This window comes from Teleopsis dalmanni, chromosome 2 (assembly GCF_002237135.1).
Source record: "Teleopsis dalmanni isolate 2A chromosome 2, ASM223713v2, whole genome shotgun sequence".
NCBI lineage: Eukaryota > Metazoa > Arthropoda > Insecta > Diptera > Diopsidae > Teleopsis > Teleopsis dalmanni.
The window spans coordinates 197,543,160-197,563,593 of record NC_051847.1 but is presented as its reverse complement, the minus strand read 5'-3'; the positions used below and the strand labels follow the sequence as shown (position 1 = coordinate 197,563,593).

At 26.2% G+C, this 20,434-nt stretch overlaps 2 protein-coding genes across 4 annotated transcripts in view; one reads left to right on the top strand and one right to left on the bottom strand.

Annotated features, from left to right (window-relative positions):
* LOC119683518 (glutamate dehydrogenase, mitochondrial) overlaps positions 1–20,434 on the top strand; it is a gene marked incomplete at its 3' end in the record, with an annotated part of 56,756 nt that overhangs the window by 9,961 nt on the left and 26,361 nt on the right.
* Positions 1,756–19,923, bottom strand: LOC119683519 (glutamate dehydrogenase, mitochondrial). 2 transcript variants are annotated; one of them, XM_038097227.1, is made up of 7 exons: positions 19,315–19,923; positions 5,506–5,940; positions 5,279–5,436; positions 3,989–4,150; positions 3,709–3,913; positions 3,237–3,275; positions 1,964–2,435 (listed from the first exon to the last, which is right to left on the bottom strand). In XM_038097227.1, the coding sequence occupies exons 1-7, from the start codon at positions 19,724–19,726 to the stop codon at positions 2,164–2,166; spliced, it is 1,683 nt and encodes a 560-aa protein (XP_037953155.1). In that variant the 5' UTR covers positions 19,727–19,923; the 3' UTR covers positions 1,964–2,163. The 2 variants fall into 2 exon arrangements, with proteins under 2 accessions (XP_037953154.1, XP_037953155.1); XM_038097226.1 differs by lacking the exon at positions 3,237–3,275 and having other exon boundaries at positions 1,756–2,435; positions 19,315–19,918.

The window sequence follows — 20,434 nt, the reverse complement described above, 5'->3', positions numbered from 1 at the left end:
TTTACGATATTATCATTATTATTATTATACTATTACAATTTAAAAAAGACAACGAACTTTTCATATACACATATATGTATGTCATAATATTGTGCCAAAATAAATTAAATAAATAAACACAATATTAAGGAAATTTAAAATAAGTTTAATTTATGTTTATTAAGGAATTCAATATTCAGATAATAATAAAAACTACATTAGATGAATAATTTTAAAGTCGAGGAATATAAGTTTTCAATATATCAGTTGTGTTATTATTCTGTGAAGGTGTTCTTAAAGGTGAATGAGGGCTACTGGCGAAAAAAATGCATCGCTTGGATGTCGATTTGGTGACTGGTGATGTCGATTTGTGCTTCTGTATGGCGCAGAAACAAAGACACTATTACAGAGTTTTCTAAGAAAATTTTTTTAATAAAATTTTTGGTTTGAATGGGGGGTCGTTGTTGTCGTAACCCGCTGGGACTTGTAAGCAGATAACATGAAAGGATAACAAGACGATTACATCACTAGTGCGTAGAGTGGGTGGGTAGAGGTTAGGAAAGATGAAGAAGGATGTGGAGAAATTAGGTGAGAGGTTTATATTGAACATTATCCCTGATCTTGGCGAAGAAATCTGGCCATTTCAATAGGGTGCGTCCAACGGTTAATTGAACGAAGGTTAGTGTGTGCAGGCGAACAGATAGTCGAGGTCATGGTGTGAAGAGCTGCAGTTAGGGCAGCTTTGTTTTAATGGGTAAGTCGTTTCTTTCAGCGTTGCACGTATGCTGACCTCTAATCTGTTTATGAACAATGAGAATCCATGATATCACAACGGGCCAATTTTTGAAATCAAGTCATTTTTGGGTACAAACCCGCCACCTAACTTAAGCTTTAGTCTTCTACGATGATTATCACATCTGAATAAACCATGAACCGTATAAGTGTTATCATGACATTTGTATAATTCAGTGAACTAAAATCAAGCGATTTTGATGGCTTAATCATGTCGTGGGACTAGATGACTGCACCGCAGCGAAAAAGGTATTTGAAACGTTTGTTAAAGAAAGAACGCGTAGTGGTAGACCGATGAAGTGATTTAGCTAAGGGAGCACTAACTACACTCATTAAACTATTTCATACATTTATATATACCTAAGCGTTAACATAAACATATACATTAAAATAAACTAGAGTAACTGTGCCAGTTAACAGCACCGACAAATTCTATGACAAAACATTTTCATTTTTCATAGAATTTGTGTAAAAAACTATTGAATAAATATTTTTAAAAGTAAAATGGTTAGAGGGATGTGGTTATTAATGTATAACTAAGCCAGTTAACAGCATCAAAAGTACGAAAGATGAATTTCATTCTATAATAATTATTTTTAATTATAAAATGCTAAGTGAGACGTGGGTAGAAATGTATATCTCAATCACAGTAATAATGCTTAATTTGCAGCATATGGTATTAATATATTAAATTGATTTCTTTCTAAAAGAAGCTTAAAAAGATATTCAAAATTTAATTTGTTTTTAATGTTTTATTTTATTTTTTATATATTATGGCGTAGAGGCTTTTTAACTTTAAAATAATTATAATTTTTTAAAATGCATTTGCTTCGTAAATAAAACTTATATTTAACAACAAGAAGAGGAAAATTTTTGTAAATGTTACAACTTTTATAGGATGTGTATATATATTTTTATATAAAAAAAAATTATTTTATTTTGTTACATTTAAATTTAAAAAAAACAAAATAATGGCATAAATATTTTTAATGAAAATTAAAAATTGAAAAATTAAACATTTATTTAAATTGTAAGGTCAATAATTTTGATTGAGTCACTTGCCTCTGATCTCAAAAAAAATAAAAACAAAATTTACAATATTGGCATATGATAATTGCTTATGTAATGGCAGGACTTTACTTTATTTCAAAAAAAAACAAAAAGAAATAAAAATAATATTTTTTTAGTTTAAAAATTTAAATGTAACCATTTAAAATTGTATTGAATATTGTTTCGAGTGTGTTAAAATTTGAAATTGCTTTCACTTTTAAGTTCACATTCATTTCCTTTCTGAATAATTTTCTATTATGCTTAAACTAATTTGATAAGCCAGTGATAATATTCCATAGCTGTTCTTGTTATTCCCATTAAAGCATATATGCTTCATTATGTTTAGAATGCCAAACCAGCATCACGATAGGTGGTGAAGATTTTCTCAATGGAATTCACGTAAGCAGCAGTTCTCAGATCCAAGCCCAAATTGTATTTCATAGCTGTCTTCATGATGGCACGTGCAGAACGCTCCATTGTGTAATCCAAGCCAGAGTGTACAATATCCTTTTCAGATGCACCAGAGATGCGCTTCTGGAATGCTTCTGATGGTGTTACGGGGATGCGACCACCGACACGGCCGAAACGACGTTCCAACGATTCTTGTACAGATTCTATATTACAAATAAAATAAAAATTATAATTAATATTAGTTGGAAATTAAATAATGAAATAACAAATATTTGCTAAAGCTCAAAGCATTAAAAACATGAGGATGGTGGTAATAAGACTTATTTCAATTAAGTAATTAAATAAAATTTAAATAATTAAAAATTTAAGAACATATAAAATACATAAAGCAAAACATGCCAAGTGCAAAAACTAATAATAAAAAAATTAAGAAAAAAATAGTTATTATTTAAAAATTAAACAATATCAAGTAAAACTTGTACGCTGAATACAATTCAAAATTCAAAATTATGGTTTTATTTCAATATTTTTTTTATTAATATTTTTTTATATCGTATATGAATATATATATATATTATTGTAATAGTAATTAAACAGGCTATAGGTTGAGTTATAGTTCGGTAAAAAAATATGCGTACTAGAAACTTAAACAGAGTGATATCTAATAGTTGTTCTTTCATAAGAATATATATTTTCATATACCTTATTTACTTTTTGATTTATTATTTTTAAAATATGTTTTTTCTTCATATATTAAATTATTCAGCTACAAGTTTTTAAGAAGGGTACCCAAGACTACTCAAACATAAAAATAAAATAACATTTTTTTACAGGAATATTTAAATTCATATTAATATTAACTGATTTATGTTTTCATGAATGATTAAAAAATAATCATAATAAAAACACATATAAAAGGAAAATTACTTATGAAAATTTAACAAAAATATTTGATGAATACAAAATGATATAGTAAAGTTTAGCAAAGTTTAAAAGAACTGTACCGTCTAAAACAAATTTTTCAAACGACTGTTGTACTGATGCTATATTGGTATAAGAGAAACGGAAAAAAGAATAAAGTATTACTAGCTGATATTAAGAACATATTTATATATTTTTGTATAAACTAAATACAGTGTGTTAACACAAAAAAAAAAATATACATAAACAAACATATTTATAATAAATTTATATATTTTTAAAATTTTAAATTCATATAAGTTTTAGTGTGTATAGCAAACAGCCAAAAGTAGTGATAAATATATAATTGTAACTAAATAATAAAAAAAATATACATATTAAATTATACTAAATAAAATTAAAATTTTAAAATTAAAATGATTTTAAATGGTCATTTATTAATAAGTAATTTTTAAAAAATGATATAACAAAAAATTCTTTTATAATAGCGCGCATGAATCATATGCGATATTGTGGCTTAAGAAATTTAAATTTTATTGTAAAACGACAACTTACCCAAGAGATGGTAATTGGATTCACGTTCATATTTGAATGTCAAACGACCATATGAAACATGGTTCAAGTTTTTCAACCATTCAAAGAATGATACAGTAACACCACCAGCGTTAATATATAAATCTGGAATAACTAAAATGTTACGATCGATAAGGATTTTATCAGCAGCAGGTGTTGTTGGACCGTTGGCAGCTTCAGCAATTATCTATAGTAAAAACAAAATTAAAATTTTTTTATTTAATTTTACTATTAATATAATTTTTGAAATATTATTAAATACCTTAGCTTGGATTTTGTGAGCATTTTCACTGGTGATAACTTTTTCTACGGCAGCTGGTACAAAGATGTCACATGGTTCAAACATTAAGTTTTCACCTTCATAAGGTTTAGCATTGGGGAAACCAACAATTGTACCATGTTCATTTTTATAGTCTTCCAATTGCTAAAATAATAACAAAAAATTACGTTTTTTTTTATTAGTACTAGGCTAAGGTCGTTAAATTAACATATAAAAATTAAAAATGTTTTCTTTGAATAAAAAATTATTTATATTACAAATATTTTAGTATATTTCGTAGATGCTTGATGGTGCTCCCAGTCTATTGTTCAAACAAATCAAAACAGTATTTCAAATCTAATCACAGCTTGAGGAATCTACATTTTGGAGCCACTCTACAATCAAATCACTATAATCAGGAAGTTCTAGAAACGGTTGGGTTTACATTCTGGAACCAATCCTCTATTCAGATGACTAATCCCAACAAGTTGCTTTGGGTTATAAAAATAACAACAACTATAACCACTGTTCTGTTAACTTTTAAACAGAAGAATAGATCACTAGGTTTATGAAGTCTCAAGACACTAGATGTAGCCTTAAATTCCATCCACCCCTCAATCCATTGTTGTTTCTAAAAAATCCGCTCTCTCACACTACCATTACCTATCCACATCATAATTCTTTTCATATTAACTGCCTTATAGATTTTTGCGGGCTAAAATAACAAAACCAACTATATATAGCCTAGTAAAAACCATTCTTTATAATAAACAGATTATATTTAATCTATACTTAAATACATATAGATTTTGTATGCAGAATAATAATAAAATTCTTCTCATATTAAGCAGGTTCTAACTGTCAAATTCTATAGAGTTAAAGAGTTTAACCTCACATACTCTTAGCACTATGTATATAGACCATACTGAAGTATTTAAAGTCAAAGTGGTTTTTTTAACCTTGGACTTCAACTTCACAAAATGTTAACAATATTTAATAGAATGTTCTGATTAACGTTTCCAAACTAATTCCCAAACTGTTTTTGGTGATGTGGAGTATGCTACCTTCAACAAAGTTACAGCATGTGTATTGATCTGATGTGTGTAAGATCAAGTTAATTTACGCCTAAATAGGTGACTACTAAAAAGCTTTAGAACATAATGGATAATGTGACCAGATAACATATTTGAAAATAGACAATGTAAGACCATCATCGGTAATTTCTTTGACTACCTATTAATCATAGAGTGCAGAACTTTTTCTCACATATGTTTTTCGGTTTCACATACTTACTTTTGGATCAATACCCTCTGGATTGTAGATGGAACCATCATGTTCAATGATACCAACACAAGTAGCACCGGCACGTGTCAAATAACGGCATGTATGTAGACCGACATTACCAAAACCTTGTACAATGAAAGTCTTACCACCCCAACCAGGTGTTGTGCCTAAATTGAACAAAAAAAAATTGTATATTAATTGCATTATTTAAATGATATTCAATATATCGAGCTTACCAATCATGCTCATGTAATTAGCTTCATTAATGAAATTTTCCAAACCGTGGAAAACACCACGACCAGTAGCAGATACACGTCCATGGATACCACCTTGATTGATTGGTTTGCCAGTAACGCAAGCATGTGCATTGATATCCAAATGACCAATAGTTTTAGCATAAGTATCGGCAATCCATGACATTTCACGTTCACCAGTACCCATATCAGGAGCTGGTACATCTACTCCGGGTCCAATAAAACCTTTCTTGGCCAATTCAAGTGTGAAACGACGTGTAATCTTTTCCAATTCATGTTCAGAATATTCTTTGGGATTGATTTTAAGACCAGCTTTAGCACCACCGAATGGTACATCGACGCAGGCACACTTGAATGTCATCAAGGCAGATAAGGCTTTAACTTCATCACGTGATACATCCAAAGAGAAACGGATACCTGCAAGTGAATAAAATAATTGCATTTAGTATATAAATAAATCGAATTTATATATATATATATAATTATAATATTTTTGTTGATCTAAGGCAGAACCTTACGTTCTAGGGAAAAGTAAATGCAATAATTGATTTTGACATGACATACTACGCAATACCTAATACCACACCCCTTTGTTTAGCATAATTTCATTAACATTTTAAACATTGAATCGTGTCAATAGTTTTTTTAAAAATATTAGTTTTTTTCTTTATTTTTAACTGTTGCCAATTTGACTATTGGCATAAGTTTAAATAGTTTTTTTCCCTTTTGTTCTTATGTCTCTCATACGTACTGTTGGACATAATCCAATTAATTTCATTTTCGAAACCGATGTATTCGCTTGTCAAATACTAGATACTAAATCTACAACGTCTACCACTCGATTTAATTAAAACTAAAATGCATTTAAATGCATTTATTTTAGTACTTTTGTTTAACAGATGCGAAAGTATCTCTATTAGTCATGCCAAGACCTCGCAGATGTATGTCGCATTTTATAGCACAGATCTTAAACTATTGAGTCATTGATATAAAAAAAAAACAATTTATAAAAATATATATATAAAAATAATTCTTAAAAAATTATTAAGTATTTATTATTACATAAATTTAGAGCAATTTAAATTATTTGTTTATTTGGTGTAAGTTACATTCAAGTGGTGAGATAAGAGACCCGAGAGATAAGTAGATAAATTAGTTCAACTTAAGAAAAGATAAGATAATTTCACTTTTTCTTCATAGATAAACAGAAAAATTTCATGTAGCTTAAAAAACTATTTAAAAATACTTTTTTTTAAAGCAAATGTTATTAATGATATATATATTATATATTGATATATATAATGATATATATATTATATTCATAAAGATTATAATAGAAATTCTTTGAGCACTGTTGATGATAATATATAAATCACCTTTAGTAATTTATAGTCTGTTAGGATTGTAAGCGATAATTGGGAATCCTCTTAGTAATTCCCAATTGCAGGGAATAAAGCGTCAAAGCCATATCATCAAATTGTTTGTTATATTTTGTAAAATGTAACTGAAAGAAAAAAGCCTATGTCGGATAGCTCTTTTCTAAAATGTTTTTAAGCAGGAATGTCTTTACCTTGTTTTAAATTAAGGTAATTTAATGAATCATTAACTATAGTATTATAACTATAGTATTATAGAAAAAATAGAACCTATTCCAAAATTAGATTCTGACCGGAGAAATGAATCTAATTTTGGTTCAAAAACCTAGGCTTATCAACAAGATGAAGCCACAGGACAGAATTTGTGACGTGGAAAAAAAAACAGAATCTGTTTTAAATTTTATCATTATTATTATTAAGTTCTTTACTCTGAACATACTGAAATACAATTGGAAAGCATTGGAAACTACAAAGAAAAAATAAAATAAAATAAAAGAGCAATACGATCTTTACATAAGTGCTATCGTCAATTGGTAAACCATTCTGTATCCAGAATCTCTATCCTGATTTAAAGATACTGTGAAGTAGATAAAAGTGACTTGGCAACATTGACATATTTCCCTGTAGAAAATCGAACTAATCAGTCTGGCTCGCATTCCATTTATAGATTTTCCAACAATAATTCTTTTAAAATTTAAAAGTTCTTATCCCAGAGATGCCCTAGGAAAAACAGGAATTAATGATGTTCCCAGGGATGACCGAATGTCGAAAGCCATTTCCATTTAAGCTTAATAGTTCACAAGGAAAGCGAACCAAGTAAGTTTTTTCCAAATATCGATAGCTATTTCCGTTAAAGTTTAATAGTTCACAAGGAAAACGAACCATATGTTATTTTCAGGGACTCTGGAATGACATTGCTCACAAAAACAACATTATGACTACAATTGATGTAGTCATAGAGCTGGAGGTGTAAAGCTTTCATAAGTTTCATAATGTTCAGTTCAGTTAGGTATCAGTTAGGTAGCACGTAGACATGAAGAACTTTAAGAGGTGAACCTAGTCGAAAATATCTGAGGGTCTATATATATTACAGATATGTATATTCATTATAAAAACATCATAACTATTTGTATAATATAAAAATTGTTGTTCTGAGTTCTTATATGGCATACGTTAGTATACGGAATGGGTCAATAAACCTATTTGGATTCTAAGGTTGACCTAACCTAATGAAACTCTCCTCGAAATAAATTTCTACCTAGTTGCCTACATAGTTAGTTAATTAGTTGTGGTGGAGGGAGAAACGCGTCCTCCTCAATTAGTTAAAAAGTCTTTTCGAATCCACAAAACCTCGTAATAGTGGGTAGTAGAGCGTAGATCAAGCTAGAACCAGTCAGAGGCATACATATAATTATAATACTAATGCATGTATGTAAACATTTAAAAGTGAAAAAAAATTTATTAAATAATTAAATTTCATTTTTATATTTAAAAACCAAAAACCTTTTTATTTATAGCAGAAACTATTTCAAGGTCTTCTATTATTTAATTGTTATTTAAAAGAATTTACATATATTGTACTTAATTATAAACTATTTATATAAACAACTACATTGAAATAAGTAAACATAAGAAATTTTTCTATATCAAATAATATATTTTTAACTTATTTTTGCTATAACCAAAAAATTAAAAAAAAAAAAATCAAAAATGTTTTTTTTCTATCATTTCCGACTGTGTACTTAAGTAAACTCTTTATAAGTGTATTTTTTTTTTTCTATCTGTTCGAAAAATATTTTTGTGTACAGTCTTTGGTATTAACATTTTAAAAAGTTATTTAAATAAAAGTACAACAAAACAACAACAACAATATATACTCGTATGTGAAATAACAAAACAACAAGATTAGCAATTTTTCAATGGGCCACCAAAAAGCGTGCAGAGAAAGCGGAGATCAGCTTGACGGAAGAACCCAAAAAAATATTGTTAAGAAAGAAAAACAAGAACATAAAGATAAGATAAAAGCCAATGTCACGTCAAGAAACGAATCGCGTGACTTACTCTCTTGCACAAATGCTAACATCAAATGTTAATATAGTATGTATGTGTATGTGTGTACATACATATTCATTAATATATAACACACATCTATACACACATATGCATACAAATATATTTAGTTAAAAGTAAAGCAGCGACGTAAGCAACAAGTTAGCAACTGCCAAAAATTCCAAAAGACATAAAGACTGTTGTTAACTGGCATACAGCCAAGAGGGGCTCGATCTTGCGCATTGGGGGGTGTGTACTTAAGGTTTTGATAGCGCAAATATGTTATATTAATATTTTTGCATGTGTGAAAGTATTTTTTATGTACACTCCTAAGTGTTAGTGTTACTTTTAAGCGAAAAAAAAAAAAGAAAATATGTTAGCAGAGAACGAACAAACAAGTTTTGTTGTCAGGTGATGGCAAATAGAAAAATAATTAAAAATAAAGCAATAAAAAAAAAGAACGGCACTGCTGAAGATAATCTTTTGACGATTTGAATTTTAAATGAGCCCAAAATGTCAAATTTTTTTGATTTTATTTTTGTTTTTTGAATTGCGAATTATAATACAAAATAATTTCGCCTGTTGACAACGGCAAATGTCATTAAAACAATAACACATGCCTGCCAGTTTTTGTTTTTGAAAAATATTAATAAAAAAATAAAAATAAAAACATTTAAATAAATAATTTAATTAAGTGCCTAATGACACAATTAGGAATGCATAATAAAGTATGAATAACTAATAAGTTCCTGTATGAAATTTGTTACGAATTAATTAATTATCATTAAAAAAAACTATTAACAAAACACTTGAAATATGCATATGCCTAAAAAGTCATTTTAACTAATTAAAAAAATTAGTCTTATTATTTAAAATTTATAAATGCATTTTTAAAAAAATGGTTTACATATTTAAAACATTTTTTTTTTATATATATTTATTATAAAGAGCTTTTCCGAACTACTATAACAAAAATTAATTTTTTTTATATTATTTTAATTAATTGAATTGTTGGTTAAACATACAGCTGTGTCGAATATTGCCAAATACCCATAATCAGTGGTCTTGGATATAATAATTTTTTGAGACAGCAAGTACCAGGAATCGTACTCGTGCCCTGCCAAATTTGAAACTCAGAGTCGGCGCACCTTAACCAACTGACCCAAAGCCGTACTTATTTTTTATGTTTCCACATTTTTCTGGAGTTTCGAGTATTGCCAAATACCCATAACCAGTGGTCTTGGATATAATAATTTTTTGAGACAGCAAGTACCAGGAATCGTACACGTGCCCTGCCAAATTTGAAACTCAGAGTCAGCGCACCTTAACCAACTGACCCAAAGCCGTACTTGTTTTTTATGTTTGTACATTTTTCTGCAGTTTTGTTAATTTGCTCTAAAAATTTCATTAACAAATTTGCTTTGTGTTTTGAAATTTTTAATAATTGAATTAATTAATCATATTTTGATTTGTAATTGTTAAATTTTAATACTATTCTGTTTGTAAAGGCATTATTTGTTGCATGATTTATATATTTTTTAAAAATTTATTTTAAACTAAATAACTTTTTGTTTAAACTTATATTTTGTATATATATACATATATATTTTCCATTCTAATATTATTATATTTAAAATTAAATTTAAATTTAAATGTAGTCTTGGCTTCGCGTTGCAACACAGTACGTTGTCCATGGATGGATATGCAGCTACAGTTTGGCCACTGTTGGCATTCTCAATACCATAAACAAACCTTTTTGATCCATTGAATAAATTAGGAGCTCAATATAGTTATAAATAAATTTATCATTTATTAAACACAAAAAATAAAGATTTAGTAAATTTAATAATTATGCATGTTATTATTATGAAGTTATTATATTTATATACTTATTATTATTATATTTAAATATTTATATTTTATTTTAAAGTGATTATATATTATATTTTATATACACATACAAATATATTAATTTATTTAAATGTTAACGACTTGCTCTGCAGTTCATTAGCAAACTCGTTTTAGCCGGTAACTGTCAAAGTGTCAAGCAATATGCATTACTTTATGATGTCATTATAATAATGCGAAAACTGTTATACAAATTTATAAGTATGTATAACAGATTTCGTTTAGTTCGTTATACTTCATATAAAATAAACAAATTAGACAAAAAACAAAATGTGTTATCAGATTTGTCTGCTTTTATTGCTGTTTATAAATGTTAACCACTCAATTTTTAATGAAAACGAAATTATTTTAAATTAAAATTTATGTGCATTCATAATAAAAAATTGATGATTTGAATTTTTCATTTAATTACTATAAAAATGTGATATAATATAGTTTATTAATCAATTTATTTTTATTTTATTAATTAAAGTTCATATATGACCAACACAAGTTTGCTTAGGTTGTGGATGTTTTTCTAAGGAGAGTACAAAGTACAAAAATTAATTATTTAAATTATTCACTAAGGAATAATTTAGTCTTAACGACACGCTGCAACAGAGTACGGTACCCACGACTGGATATACGCTTACAGTTTGGCTACGAATGTAGAAATCTAAAAAGCTGAAGACATCCGGGTTAGTTTCAATACTACTCCAACTACAATTCCATTTATATCTCTCATCAATCGTTTCTGCATACAGAAACTAAAGGTCTAACAATTTATAGCCTATAAAGGTGGCAAAATTATCTTACCTTAACCCAAAAAAATTTCAATACTACTGCAATTAAGCTTCTATTCATCCTTCACATAATGCAACCAACAATCTTTCTCATAAAAATATTTACAAATTACTTTTTGTACACAAAACTTAGAGTTCTGTCGATTTATGAGCTACTAATATAGCAAGAACCTTGCTTTGAACTTGTTTCATACCACCCTAAACCCCCATTTAATATTCAGCAACTATCCTTATTAAGTACATTGCAACCACCAATCTCTTCATATACAATAATTTACACATATACACATATAAACTTGAGTCCTATCAATTTGTGATTCCTGGAGGTCAAAAATTTTCTTTACTCCCAATTCGGTCTAGCTTTAATACTACCCTAACTAAACTTCATTTCAATCCCACCTTGCTATCCTTATTCATTATATTTTGCAATCACTTCCTCTTTCGTGTCTTGTAATCCATCTATGCTCCTGTTCTGCTTAAGCTATTATAAAAGCAGTAACAGTTGTCGTTACAATATTTAGTTGGATCTACTAATAGTCGGCCACAACATGAACAGCTTAATGAAAAAACAAGAGAATGTTAAAAAAAAACAGTAGAAATCATTTGGAAATAAAATATTATTTCATTATTTTCACTCTCAGAAAAGAGGATGCGTAAGAAAGACGTTATTCGATTCGAAGTTAGTGATGTGTATATAACTTAAGAGCCGTAGAAGAAACAAGTGATTAGACGAACGAAGTAGTTTTAAATTGTGGTTAAAAGAATTAGAAAAAATATATATTTAAACTCTTATAAAACAGAAAACGACAAGAGTGGAAATTCCTTGAGAACTTTATGTTCACAAGAACGTTGTTTATATGAAAACGAAAATTAGGGACTAGTAATATCGTTTGTTTAAATAGATGAGAACGTCCATTTAACAGACCTTTCCTTGTATTATTATTAAATTACTATTTTTAAGTAATTTTTCAACACAAAGTTTTTTAATATACTTTGTAGATATAAATTTCATCAATAAAAATGATCTTATGCCAAGTATAATATATATTTATTGTATGAATAAAATATTTATATACAGAATTTCTTTGTATAATACTTTCAGTACATAAAGCATTAATGAAGAGGAAAATTACTGTAGCTGATACTGTTTAATCAACATAAACAGAAATTATTTATAATTTATTTTTGTTCTGTATATTTATTTAAATATTAATTAATATAAATACATAAGTTAAGCGGGAAATGTCTTATCAGTGTAATTAAAAAAAAGAAAAAAAATCCAATGAAGAGCAATTTATACATTATTTCTGAGAAAAATATTTTAAAGAAATGCTTATAATGTGTTAAAAATTTATTTATATATATATTTTATAGATTTTTATTTCTAAGTTATATTTATTTATCTATATTTATTTATATTTATGTACCTGACTATATTTATATATATATCCTCTATAAATTTTCATCTATTTATTTTATCTGTTAAATATTTATCTATTTATGATAGATCTATTTGATAAGTATTTTATCTATATACTTTTTAATTCGGCTATAGGTCCTTTTTTTGTTAAATAATTAACGTTTAAAAACTTTTAATATTTTTTATTATATTCTATATTTTTACCTTCCTTGAGAGTCATCCTCAGGAACAAAGATAATTATAACAATTTACTATATTCACATTTGGCAGGACCCAAATTCGATTCCTGGTACTTGCAGTCTCAAAAATAATTATTTACGAATAATTAAATACAAGAATTATTTTCAAGAACACTGATGATGGGTATTTGACAATACTCGAAACAGCTGTACGGTCAGCCAAAAATTTAATTAATTAAAATAATATAAAAAATAAATTTTTGTTGTTATAGTTCACTACTGTTCGAAAAACCAATTTACAATATTTTAATAATTATTTTCATGATTTTAACTATATAATATCAACTATTTTTCTAGATATCTGATACAGTTTTTTTATATATTCAGATATTCGTTTAATATTTTTGATTATACTCTATATTTCGACTCTCCTTGGGAGTCATCATCAGGAACAAAGATAATTATAACAATTTACAATATTTTAATTATTATTTTCATGATTTGAACTATATAATATCAACTATTTTTCTAGATATCTTATACAGTTTTTTTATATATTCAGATATTCGTTTAATATTTTTGATTATACTCTATATTTCGACTCTCCTTGGGAGTCATCATCAGGAACAAAGATAATTATAACAATTTACAATATTTTACTTATTATTTTCATGATTTGAACTATATAATATCAACTATTTTTCTAGATATCTTATACAGTTTTTTTATATATTCAGAGAATTAATATAAAAATATGGAATTGTTTAATTAAAGTTACTAATAAGTTTTGTAAATAAATCTTTGTTTCATTCATTGGATAAACAGATGTCGAGTTGTGAGTAAGACAAATAAAACATATTTTTTTGTATACAAATTAATCTATAAATTAACCTCATTGAGTTGTTAATCAAATTGTATCACCGACAATTCCATAGAGACTATTTTATAGTTCGAAAACAAAAACAACACAACTCGTGACAATTTCAAATAGAAAACAATTCAATCAGTTAGAATCGTGGACTCAAACAATTTTAATATAAACAAATTATCTTAACAAATTTATAATGAAAACTCATAAGCATACATAGAATAGAGTCTATAATAAATAAACAAATAAGATTGTTTTTGTAAAAAAATATAAATTTATAACACTTTTAGCACCTTCAAAGGAATATATAATAAAAAAAAAGTTTTAAAAAGCAATACTAATTAAATGAACTAATATGAACCATAAATGATATATAATAATGAAGGTCTATTTATTACTCAACAAAATAAAAAAAATTAAAAAATATGAGTAAAATTGAAAAACAAGTAACAATAAAAAATTTATAGAAAATTATTATATAGTATATTTATGAATTTATTTTAGCAATTAACGATATTTATCGAATCTAAAATGTGTGCTTATAAAAAGTATTTTTCTTATAATTCAAAAATATTGTTTACTTATGGCATTAGGCGAAAAATGTTATCTAGATTTTGTTGTTTTTCTCATAAACTTGGCAACAGCGAGTAAAATGTTAATTATTATAAACATACAATATACATAAATTTAGATAGAATAAAAAAGTTCTAACAAAAATATTTGAATCATAGAAAAAATCGTCGAAAAACGAACTGGTATAAACTGGCGCATACGCCATTGGTCTCAAAAAATGGCATAACCTCAGCGCAAAGATGTTGTTTTGCAGAACTAGTTTTGAAGATTTTTATTTTTATTTTTTTTAATTTCTATTTGTTGTTTTTCATTAAAAAAATAAAGTAATTAACGTCATTGATAAAGTTTTGATTTAATTTGATTTGATTTGGTATAGAAAGTTTGTTGATGCTATAAAAACAACGTACTAATCTATAAGTTAAACATATCAGATTAATATTTCTACATATAATATAATATAGGCGTAACATTTCGATTATGTTTATTATACTAAACCGCGTGTTTTATGATAAGAATATAACAAAAAAAAAACATTTAACCTTGCATTTGGAAACAGTTCTATAACCTAAAAATATCTAGATTATTAGAAAGTTATAAAAAAGTTGTAAACAATATTGATAAAATTTATTTTTCGGAACTTGTAATATCTTTTTCATGGTTATAAAATTTTATTGCAGCCTTAGAAACAATATATTTTTAGTATAATTACTAAGATTACGTATTGTACTAGTAACATTAACTAGTGAAACCGTTCGCTACTGGTATAAGCCTATTTCATAGCATAATAAAAACATGACATAATAATTATTATACTAATTAACAACTCCATATCCGAAAAAGGTAAATTTTTATTTTATTATAAGAGTTTTCTTAAAAACAAAGTAGGTACGTTAATTGTATTATTTTTAAACTAATAAAATTTTTAACACTAGTTACTCATACAATATTCAACGAGTAACAGTTATAAAGATACACTAATTGGTTGTTTCGTTAGCAACAAGTTATATACAAATGCATTTTAAAGATTTTTTATGGCATAAAAATATCTTCAATTTTATTTATATATACATATATAAAAACAATAAAATCGATCACTAAAGATGTCTCCAAATTCAAGTAAAAACTGAGTAAAATTTATCACAATAGAAATAGCATTTAATTTAATATTTAAGTATGCTTACTAGTTGGGTTTTTTATTTTTAAGAAGAATATAATATATACAATATATATAAAAATCAAATATGCCTTCAGAAACATATATATTTTACATTATATGCATATATATATATAGGTTGAAAATGGACGGGGTACTGGCTCTCAAAGAGAGAAACACAGCGTCTATGATTACTCTTTGTGTCACTTAGCGACCCTAACTGAACAGACGGCTCTCCACTTTTCAAAGGAAAACTACAAATTTAGCTATAGAGAACATACTAACTCACGAAGAGTTAGAATGCATATAAATGGATGTAGTTGGCGGGTCTGTAAGTAGTATCAAACCAAACAACAACTATTTTATGTATTACCAGCTACAAAATTTGTTTTACTACCTGTGCCTGTAGTAAAAAAAAAGTGTAAAAATAAATATTAATGTGGTTAGAAAAAGGTCAACTAATATTGATAGAGAGATAAGTCTCTGATAGAAAATATCTGAAAGAAGTATAAAGTGATATTCCACTTTAGTAGAGGAGAATTAAAATTAGTGTCAGGTTATCTAATGGGTTATCCTATATATAATCCATCTCAACAAGATGCGTTTAATTGAGGTGATAGATAGTCGTTCTACCTAAACATGGAGATAAACTACTAATTACATTTTATATCTGTCTAACCTTGAAATGGGCTAGAAGACTATTACCCGAAAGCTTATTATTCCTTTATGACATTAGGAACTTGTCAATGATATATATTCTGAACTTTATACAAAAAACTGAGGATGTTTTGTTTGTTTACGATCAGTTGGAACAAATCTTTAAATCGGTAGAAAACTAGATTTTCCTTTCACTTATAATTTCAATTTTAATTAGAAGTTATCTTTAATGATAAAATAAAAACTTTAAATGATTGACTAAGTATCGATTTTAACAGTATGAAGATTATTAGAATAAAGAGTTAATTTAAAAAGTTTTTTAGGGAACTAATTGAACATTAAGAGAAGTAAAATATAGTTTAACTAGGCACTCTAATATGATCTACCATGATTTTAACAGTATGAAGATTATTAGAATAAAGAGTTCATTTAAAAAGTTTTTTAGAGAACTAATTGAACATTAAGCGAAGTAAAATATAGTTTAACGAGGTACTCTAATACGATCATCTATTGGTATAAAAAAATCTTTAACGAAGTTAATTATATATGAAATACTAAAATGAAGAATTCCGTAAAAGTAAAGTAAAGATAGTAAAGTTGCCCAATTAAACATTTTTAGACTAATCTAAAATTTTTGTAGTAGTGTAGTATTTTATAAATTTTATATATTTATAAAATATATATATGTATATATTATATGTATTAAATTTTTCATCAAATATTTTTATATTATATGTGCTATATTTTTCATCAAAAACTTTATATATTTAAAAAATATATATATGTGTATATTATATGTGTTATATTTTATATGAATACATTTATCGAATCAAATCACGCTTTATTAGTCAAGTCATATAAAACAGCTGTTGATTTCTGAGTAATCTTGCTATTCTGGCACAATATCTAGACTGTTATAAAATAATCTCGAGTGTTATACATTTCACTCGAGATTTACGAATCGATATTGAAAATTGCATGAAATGTGATCTTGATTGAAAAAGTAACCCCGGATTAACCATAATTTAAAAAGTTGTTTTTTTTTAATATTGACCAATTAGCCTTTTAAAAATATGTAAATAAAATTTGTTTATTAAAACAATAAATTATATATAATACTGAAATATTTTCAATTGATTTTTAGAATATATTTGAAATTTAATGACCCTAATTTTAAATTTTTATTAAATTATTCATAATTATTTCAACAGTTATGTGTGAAATTGTTCTAATAAAAAATAAATTAATTTCTTTATACGTTTTTATATTTTTATTGTTATCATTAAATTTATTAATTAAATTATTATAAAATTAAAATGATAAAATTATAAATACTAATTATTATTATTAATTTATTAATAATTATTTCAACCGTTATGTGTGAAATATGTGAAATTGTTCTTATAAAAATTAAATTAATTTATTAATTTAATTATTATTTTAATAAAATGATTATATTATAAATACTGATTAGAATTATTATTAATTTATAATAAATTGTTATTACGATCATAATAAATAATAAAAACTTTTATTATTATTGTATACTGAAGATAGTCCGAACTATAATTTGTAGACCAAAATATCTGTTATATAAATAATTTTGTATAATTAACGATCTAAGCCCAGTAATAATTATAAAAAACTATTATTAATTTATTAATAATTATTTCAACCGTTATGTGTGAAATATTTGAAATTGTTCTTATAAAAATTAAATTAATTTCTTTATTCATTATTTTTAAATTAATAATAATTTTTTAATTAAATTATTGTTTAATTAAAATGACTAAATTATAAATACTAATTATTATTATTAATAATTATTTCAAAATTAATTTCTTAATAATTTTTAGTGCTTAATAAATGTTCCTCATTTCATAATTTATTTGTACAATAATTAGGAAGAATATATTAATTTTAATTAATTAAAAATGTATATGGCATATATGGGAACTATATAGTGTCATATATCATTTTTCATTATTTTTAATTAGCACTCATTATTCAAAGGAAACGGAATAAATTAGATTAAAAAAAGGGGGAAGTACATCAACAAATGCAAAGTCAAATGTAAAAAATTGTTTTTAATTAACAGAAATTAGTTGCTAAAAATATTTTGATAAACAAAAACACATAATATTTTTTATTTTAAAAAAAAAAAATTAAAAAAGTGAAAATAAACAAAATTTTATTTCAAAAAAAAAAAAAGAAAAATATACATTTATTTTTAAACTTTGCAAAATATTGCCACAGTGACAGAAAAGGGGGCGTTAATGCGAGCGAGGCGTAGAAGAATAGTGAAAAATACCTTTTCGCTGTGAAATATTTGGAAAATTATTTTAAATTTCATTTTCTTAAAGACAATACAAGGCCACAGAAATTTATTGAATTGTCACTTGAAAGGTTTTGGAACTGCTAAGTATTAGAATAAAAACATTTTAAATACACATTTAAAAGTGTATATGAATACAAAAAAAAAAAAATGAATAGAAAAACTAATTCCTAAGCATTTATTGTATTATGCAAGTAATTACTAATTGCTGAATAAAAAGAAAAAATAAAAAAAAATATTTTTAGATATTTTCCACGGTGGAAATGCATTACATAATCACATACGTCATTGTACAAGTAAACCAAAAAAAATATTCAATAAATTTGGAAAAAAATATATATCTTTTTTTATAAACAAATTCGTTTAATAAACATTCTAATGCTTTTATTGTTTCAAATAAATTATAAATTATAATAAAAAAAATTGATTTTTCAATTTTCCACAATAAATAGACATTCGCCTTAGACCAGAACTAGGCATGACACACTTACCTCCTTTGGTTGGCACACGATGTGTGCTGTGTTGTGCACGGTAGCCAGTAATCATTTCGTAGTCACCGGAGTCACGTCTCAGTGGGAAGGCAATTTCAATGATATGGTCGCATGGTTGCATAAGCATAAGGATACCCTTAACCTTCTTTTTCTTTTCCTCCAATGTAAGTTTTCCTTTCATGTCATCGATAAGACGGGTTTCGGCAATTTGACAGCCACGATGGAAGAAATACTCTACCATGTCGAAGAAACGTGGGTCTTTTGCGGTTGGTACTTCTTTAAGACGATCGGGAATTTGATGTTCAGCATAACCGCGTGTTTGTAAGGCAATTGTGGGTAAGGCTTTCACCAAAGTGGCCACTTCCTGTTGGCGTACAGCGGCCTGTTTAGCCAAATTCTTTAAGTGATACATTTTGTTCGTGTTCTCGTCTCGTTACAAACACACACACACGCACTCTTACTTTCTAGTTTTTCTTTGTAGGATGAAGTGAAATTGCAGCACAACCGTTGGCAAACCTACCCCGAAACAAACTGAATTCGCTTGCCGTATAAAAATCATTTTTGCTAAAATTCTTGCTCGCCCAGCATATGTGCGACGGCAGCATTGGTTATGGAACCAACCAGATAATCTGACACCTGCGCCACTCAGCATTGCCAGCGCAACCAGTTTTGAGTTTTTAGTTTTAAATTGTTTATGTTTTTTCGCCTCATATAAGTGTATTTATTGTACAAAAATATATCAAAGCATTTAGTAAAATCTTGTAATCTAAACATTTTGAAATATTATATGTAACAACTGAAAGAAATATATATAAAATAAATTTAAAAATATATATTATCATAAATAAAAAATTAATAAAAAAATATGCTTACCAACAGTTCTCTCATCTTCCTACACCAGTGTTTAGCGCTGAAAATTCGAATTTTTTATGATTATTATAGTATATTTAATAATGGTAAAAAAAAGCAAAATATTATGTAATATTCACATAAAAAGATTTTAATATTATATATAAAGCATAATTATTGCATTTAATATAATTAAAACAATATTTAAACACAGCAAATTAATCAACATACATTTTTGTCTATAATAAACATTTATTCAACATTAACACAA